Here is an 8,493-nt window from a genome sequence, read left to right on the forward strand (position 1 = left end):
TCACAAGGAAATCAATCAAAGCCTAGAGTATGCATGTGTTCACAGTTAGTACATTTTTGTAAGGTTTCGCTTGCAAAGTTCATCACATAGTGTGTGTAACAGTTAACATCAGGCATTGGAACCAGTTAATCATCTTCATACAATTCATGCTTGACAGGAAGAACACGCAATTAACATACTTTACCAGGCTAACACGTTTAACAGAATTCACGCACTAACAATGTTACATGTCTACTGAGTTAACATCTTTACAGTCATAACGGAGTTAACGTGTTTAACTGGATTACACTCTAACATAGTTTACTAACTAATGGAGTTAATAAGGTTAACAACTTAACCAACAATCAGACCATGTGTATAGCAAACAATTGGGCTATTTCATTATACCATCAAACATTCAGGCAAAGCTTCCTAGTTAACACTCGGACAATCAACCATGTTATAAAGTTCGGACAAGATGTAACACCCCCACAAGCATATAAACTCGGACAAGAAGTGAAGGGGGGGGGGTTCCCTGTTCAAAAGTCGGACCATGGGGTGTGGGAGGTTAAAAGTCGGACAAGGAAGTGGGCCAAGAAACTCGGACCATAAGGGTGTCACAAGGTCGGACAGGGGAGTGGGGATTAAAACTCGGACCGCATGCCTTTTGCCAAAACTCGGACAACATCACAACACTAAGAAATTCGGACTCCCTACCCCATATAAAACTCGGACTTATCAACATATAGAAACTCGGACCTCCATGTGCTTGTTTAAAAGCTCGGACTACATGTGTGACACAAAGCTCGGACCCCCTAACTAGGGTTAAAAGTCGGACAGAAATAAGGGGGTAAAACTCGGACCCCTTATAGTGCTTGTAAAAGTCGGACAACATCTAAAGTATTATATCATAAAGGTCGGACATGATCTCTATTACAAAAGTCGGATTAATTGCCATAACCAAAAACTCAGACAATCACATTCATTCACAAAACTCAGACAACAAAAAGTCATACGTTCATTGCATCGTAACAGTTACGTTTTCACATTTCCACACCTACGTAACCCTAATTTCATTGTATTATCTAGCATCAATCCAATTATCAAATCAACCATGTATTCTTAATCACCAGGCAATCGATTAAACGACTATTCAATATCATTATCATCATAAACAGATTCCAATCAATAATCACATAGAGTTTCATATGAAGAACTAGGGTTTTACCAAGAATCACAAGAATCAAGAATTGATAATCATCAAGCAATCAATAAACAATTACCTTGTACTGATTCTAGAGAAAATGTGGAATCAAGGGTGATGAATATCTTGTGCCAATGATGATGGTGATGATTGCCAGAGAGAATCAAAGAAAGTGAAAGTACGTGCTTGGATTTTTGTGTGAGGTTTAGTGAATGATTAGGGTTAAAATGATTAGAGTTTCACTAATTCCTCCATACATCCCTAAGTATCATATTTTACAATAGTACCCCATCTCAAACAATTTCACAGTTTCACCACCAAGTTTATGCATTTAACAAATCTTTCATAATTAGCACATAACCATGCTCAAATACAATACACTTCATTGCATCAAAACGTATACAATTCCATAGCAACTAATTGTGCAAATAAACAACTAAACAATAAATGAACGTGCAATAAATGCGAAATTGGAATCTTGGAAACTCGAGTTGTCACAGACAGGCCATCAGATAATTCAGTGAGGGATGATGCCATCGAGTTCGACATGTTTGTCAGTGTGATCTGGTTCCTCCTTAGGGTGCAATCTAATGATGGTGATGATGAAAACCGACAAAGGGTAACCGGTATGGAGAGAGAGGTTTCGAATGATATTATGAACTAAGCACAAGATATCTACTTGTCTAACCTTGTTACCTCTACATAAGTCTCCTTATATATGGACCCAAGAGGAAACCCAATTAGTTAATAAGGGTAATATGGTCCATCAACAATTACCAACTAATTATTTAATAGGTCATTATATATTTTGATCTATATAATGTAAATGATTATAATGGCTACTAGATTAAATATTAGATCATAAATATTATTTGATGTTACATGTAGTTCACGTTTTGAGATAATTTCTTGAATAATAAACGTTTTGGGTGTTAAGCTAAATCAAGTGCAGTTTTCCTGTTTTCGTTTGCTTCTGTTTACCAATTCTAAACTAGCTGGTAATGCTTGGCTTTAAAAGACAAATATTCCAATAGCTATGCTTTGGAGTTATTTAAAAACCACCGAATTTCAGATAAGGTGACCGTTAATGATGTCCTTAGCTCCCACACCAAGATTAACTGGAACTGGAGAAGGATGACTAGAAGAGGTAGAGAGGAGGCTGAACTGGAAAGTATTTACAAGGACTTGAAGGATTTTATTTTTTCCAACTCACTTGATAGTCAGATTTGGACAGGAGACGGGGGCTTCGCAGTTAAAGATCTTGGCAACATTATGCTCGAAAGGATTATTAAATCCTTGGCTTAACTTTCAATTGGGTTCCTTTAAAAACTAATTGCTACATGTGGAGAATGCTTTGGGATAGGATTCCGATTTCTATGAGCCATATGTCGAGAGACATTGTGGTTCCGTCTAGAAAATCAAAGGTAGCGAGTAGGTCATTTTTTCTGTAAAAGAACATAATAAGTGAGATACACACAAAGTGGTTAGTCACAACTAACCAGAAAAAAGGTTTAGTTTGAAATGTGTAACTCATGGAATGCGCATATGAACACTATATTGTCCAGTTTTATAAAAAAAAAATAAATAAAAATAAATAAAAAAAATAAAAATAAAAATAATCGAGCTATACAAGTAAACGAATAAAAAAAAAACAATGAACATTCAAAATTAACGGGTCGAATCTCCACCTCTTAACCATAAAACGAATAAAAAACAATGAACATCGAAGATCATCAATCTTGATATTAAAAAGTGTCAGCTATGTTCTTATTTTCCGTCTGAAATCGCTTAATTTACAAGTGGTTAGCCAGCAATTTACACTAAATAAGCTATGATTAAGGAGGGCGACTAGAAACCAAAATTATTACGTCTCTCAAGTGGAAGCTTCTGAAGCTGTATATTACCTGAGTCCATAACATCATCTGTTTCCTTGTTGTCTTCATTTTCAAGTTCTTTTAGAGCTTTTTTAGCATAAACTGTAAAACCAATAGTCATAGCTCCTGCAATAATGAAGGAGATAACATTGTATATAATTTCCAATGTAGTCATACGGTGCTTTCGGTACTGCACATCAGCAAATGTCCGTATCAACCGCCCACTGCACAAAGTTGTTAACGATAATAAGTCAACATAAGGGAAATCAAACTGCACCAAAATTAGAGTTTAGAGGTGGCAATCTTGACAAGTAAACGATGGATCATGGTTATAAATTGCCAGTGGTCAAAATGGGAATATACTTGAAAGTTGGTTAGCAGAAATGAGCTGAGCGGGTCAACTTGTCGAAAATGTTTCCAAAATGTGAAAATCTCCTACATTGGTTTATTTCCATGTATAGTTTAGACTTAGAGAATTACAGGTCACAATCTTGATCCAGTTTATAAGTAAATTGGTCGGTTACGGCTGTAACTTGACGTGACTCTTAAGGGGTCAAATTGGGAAATTTTCATGGTTGTAAAAATCCCGACTAGACGCCGATTAATCACAATTAATCGCTAGTCCCCACCGCCCGACTAGCGATTACTACAACACTGGAAATTTTACTTCCAGGTATAGTTTACTTCCAAAAATGTTTTCAAAATGAAAAAAAAAAAAATAGAGAGTTAATTACTGTTTTCGTCCCTGTGGTTTGTCAAAAATCACTATTTAAGTCCATTAGTTTAAAAATTGCGATTTCAGTCCCTGTGGTTTAACTTTCGTAACCATTTCAGTCCCTGTGGTTTCACTTTTGTAACCAATTCAATCCATTTATTCTATTAGTACAAGGACTGAAATGGTTACGAGGTGGACTGAAATGGTTACGAAAGTGAAACCACAGGGACTGAAATCGCAATTTTTAAATTAATGGACTGAAATAGTGATTTTTGACAAACCACAGGGACGAAAACAGTAATTAACTCAAAAATAAATAAAGAAAGAAAACTCCTAAATTGGTTTACATCTAAGTACAGCTTAGAGGTGGAAAGCTTGATCCACCTTACAAGTAAATGGGTTGATTTCAGTTATAATTTGCCTTTTTAACGGGTAAAATTGGAAAATTTTAGAAAATTGGTCAGACGGGTCAAAAGTCATCAAAAATGTTTTCAAAATGCAAAAGTCTCCTAAGTTGATTTACTTCAAAGTATAGTTTACCATCACATATTCACAGTCTAGTAACTTTTTTATGATAGTTAGACGCTAATTATTTGTTAAATTTAACAATAAGAAAACTGGCTGATCTGACCCTTATTTTCCTAGGACCACCCATTTTGCTACCTGTGGTTGTACATAAAATAGAGCAGTGACATTAATTTGAAACGGACCTGTAGATGTAAATGAAAGCTTCTGGAATCATTCCTGCAATAGATCCACACAAATAGGGCCAAAATTTCATATTTGTAACTACTATTGCATAGTTGAATATAGTGTATGGAAATGGTGAAATCCTAAAGAGGGTCACGACCCGGAACTGCTGGAACGCATCTCCTTCCCCAGCCAATCGAATCATGGCAGCTGTCTGTGGCCATTTCTTCAACCATTTCTGCAAGTTTATAAGAAATTGAAATTGAATGAAAAAGTCAACGCTTCAAAAATAAGGTCAATGAACTAGTTATAACGTGTTGGTACAGGTTTCATCTGATTACTAGAAGTCTACAAGTAGCAACTCACATGGATGCGTTGACGGAAGAGAAGACCGATGAGATATGGTAAAATCATGCCGACAGTGGTTCCAGCCATGATTATTACAAATCCAAGCCCGTAACCAAATATCATCCCGGCCAGCCACATGGACGGACCAGATGGAATTAACACCACTGGGAATAACGCCAATGACCCTACAAGTATTGCTGCAAGAGCTGGGCGACCAAACGCAGTCGCCTCCCACTGCAATACTGGCAAAAGAACCTGTAACAACATTCGCAAAACCTTAGACAATCATACTCATTTTTTATTATTCAATATCAACTAATCACTTTCATAACACACATCCAAACACCCCCTAAGAACGTAACTTCATGCAGAATAAATAGCATCAACTGATTAATAAATATACAGACCAACCACCTCTCTCTTCTTCTTTTTAGATGACCATGAGACCCCGTAATGAAAAACTCACGGGCCCCACCGATAACTATACAGACAAACCACCTCTCTTTTAACAAATAATATAGATCATATTATCACAATTATCATGGCAACATCCAGGTCCTTCACATTATAAACATGACAAAGTAAAAAGTACATAAAAAAGACATTTATAGTTTCAACTTATGAATATTACAAAAAAGGGAAAGTATGAAAAAACAATGGAAACTACAATGCGAAAAAAACATGAATTTACCTTCTCAAAAACAAATGGCACGCCCCATTTCAAGAAAATAATCGTAACTATTATAGCAATAACGGACCATGTGACAGCCTTTATCCACCATTTCAAGCACTGATTACTCCTTTCTGTTTGAGATTGCAGGGCATCAGCTTCAGCCACTCTTGTTTCATTAGACGATATAACCAATCTCACATGCTCACTGTCTTCTCCCTCCAGACCTAGAGTGCTTGTCATGTGTTTTGCAGCATCTTCTTGAGATGCCATCTTCGGTAATAATTCAAAGATCTATCAAATTCCATATACCTTATCAGCATACAATCTATAGCTCATACAAAATCATAATGAAAAATGCTATTCAACTCATCACAAATCTCAATTTGGATAAATACAGTATCAATCATTAATAATACCGCTAATTTTTCAATCAAACTTCTTAAATACCAAATTTGCAATGTTTAAAAACTAAGATCCTCATAAATTGTCGAGTTCATGTTCAACAACTTAAATAAATACTCTAATTCACAAGTTTTAAGAATCACAAACAAAACCTAGAGAATCATCATATCCAAATACAAATCAATAACAAATAGTCTCAATTTCTAAACCTAAATTCGTCAACACAAGCCCTAGATAACGAAATTCAGTGGTTATTCAGCTCGAAATCAGTAAACAACTGAACCGAAAATACAACTAACCTTCACATACGAAAATTCGATCCATTAATTACAGCTAAACATATAACAAAAGTGAGATTGAATTCCTTTATGTACGCATACATCAATTCTATACGATCGATTGAATAAAAAAGCGAAAAAACACAGATCATGAATCGAAACATAGAGTCTAAAGAGATTATAATGTTTAAGAGGATGCATACGATGAACCGGTGAAGGTAGAAGGCAGTGGCCGGAAAGTTGTTGTGGTTTCTCTCTCTAGAAAGCTTTATTCTCTCTCTAGTTAGTAGGGTTTTGGTGGTTGATTAGGCTGAAAAAGGTTCAAAGCCACCCTAGCTAGCTAATACAGTTTGAATTTTGAATATTGAATAAATCGTCAGGAAGTGGAATGCTATACCAGGACGCCATTTATGAAGGAATATGCTACCATCTTTTTCAGGGTTTCATTGTTGTATTTTTCATTAAATTAATTATTTATATTTATTAATGTAATCTAATCTTTTTGAATTAAATGTGTTTAGAGATTATGACTTTGACAATTTTTATATCTTATATTTATTTCTTATCAATACATCTTTTTATCTAATAAATCTATCTATACTCTATATAATAAAAGAAACTTGTTTTAGGACATTTGTCATTCTCTCATTTAATTGATTAAAATTATTAATAATACTAATAATAATAATATTTAATCTAATCTAATACTAATAATAATATTTAATATAATCTAATACAAATTCTTATTATTAATTCAATAACCTATTGTGTAACAACTGTCACTAAAATCAATAGTTAGGACAATAATTAGTCAATAAGAGAACCCTAATTGAGACACTCAAGTAATTCTGCACTAGCCCTAAAATTTTCAGAACAATCAGAATCAGGATCAGGGCCCCTAAAACTCGAGGGGGGTAAACCCTAGTTGAATAGTTATCTAAACAAAACGATGTTTAGCTCTGATTGGCCAAAATTGTTGATTCATGCAAGCTACTCCCGTGCATGGCAAGTCTAGGACAAATAGGTATCCCTTACGGACCGTAAGCGATCAGGCTTACGGTCCGTAAGCAAGGCCAAATTTTGGCTATAAATAGCCGACCTTGGGACTTGCACAGGGGAGTTGAAACGATGTAAATTGTCTCTGTGTACGTCGAGTTAGAGCTGTTATATTACAATTAAACACACACGATCACGAGGTGCTGCCGCAATCAGGGTAATAACTCGATCGCTATTACGATTCAACGTCCGATCGATTATAACTATCCAACGATTGTCCGAGTGCTGCTCAAATTGAGCTTGTACTTTGTTATTCATTGTGATTTCAACTTGAATGTTTGAGTGCTGTTCGAATTCGGACTATGCTCTGTCATTCGTTGTGAATCCATTGAATTATTAAGTATCGCGCTTGATAATAGTTGTGAGGGTTTAATCTCGTGAATTGACGTAACTGTTGAATTAGTTACTAATCCCGTTTGTGTATGCATTGTTATTTAAATTAGGTTAAAAGGCTAATCAGTAAAGCTTAAACTCTGCTCGTAAATCTGCAATGTGAGTCATTCCTCTTTTATAAACTCTTTTCTCACAGTTTGTGAGTCAACTGTTTTACAAAACTCCAAGTTATTTTCAAAGTTATAATTACAGGGATTAAGTATATGTAATCACCAAATTACAGCCGGTATGTGGGGTTTTGTATACATTACTTATTTCCCGTCACACTTGGACAAACGGGTGGCCAAGGGGTGATCTGACCACAGTCACAGACACCATTGGACAAATGGGCTAGCCAATGGATGGTCGAGTGACAAGTACTGTGGGTAGTTGGTTTGATATCAGAAACATTGTAATTCCCCTTAATACTGTAGATTATAACAAATGTGTCGTTTTCAGTAAACTGAATGATTCACTCAGTATTTCCCCGCTGACAAAACCTTTTTCAAACATGTTTCAGGTGATCTGGTATGAGCAAAGAAAAGTGCCGTGGAGCACTCCCAGCTTAGAAAAGTGGCTCAATGTAAATAAATAAATGAACATGTTTTGAAAATAAAGATTTCCCTGAGAAATCACATTATTGTAAATTTCGGGAATTTATCCCTAAGTTATGAAACGGGCAGTTTAAATTATTACAAGATCCTGTTTTTAAAAAGACTTCCGCTGTCACCTAAATTAAAATACCACGGGATTCCTGTCCCGCGGCCCCTGGAACGGGTCAATCCGGGTCGGGGGCCGTGACAGGAAAAGGTGGTATCAGAGCCACTGTTTTAAGCTTACTGATTAAGCTCACTATTTTAATTAGGAAAATTTTATTTGTCATTCTGTGAATATATGCTTAT

The 8,493-nt window shown here is 35.6% G+C and overlaps 1 protein-coding gene across 1 annotated transcript; it reads right to left on the reverse strand.

Moving 5' to 3' along the window:
* Nucleotides 1-2,844: 2,844 nt before the first annotated feature.
* LOC110936557 lies at nt 2,845-6,589 on the reverse strand. Its single transcript, XM_022178969.2, has 5 exons — nt 6,367-6,589; nt 5,502-5,774; nt 4,829-5,065; nt 4,483-4,700; nt 2,845-3,281 (listed from the first exon to the last, which is right to left on the reverse strand). Exons 2-5 carry the CDS (start codon nt 5,751-5,753, stop codon nt 3,032-3,034), a joined length of 957 nt encoding a protein of 318 aa, XP_022034661.1. The 5' UTR covers nt 5,754-5,774; nt 6,367-6,589; the 3' UTR covers nt 2,845-3,031.
* Nucleotides 6,590-8,493: the final 1,904 nt, after the last annotated feature.

The sequence above is a fragment of the Helianthus annuus genome, chromosome 4 (assembly GCF_002127325.2).
Source record: "Helianthus annuus cultivar XRQ/B chromosome 4, HanXRQr2.0-SUNRISE, whole genome shotgun sequence".
NCBI lineage: Eukaryota > Viridiplantae > Streptophyta > Magnoliopsida > Asterales > Asteraceae > Helianthus > Helianthus annuus.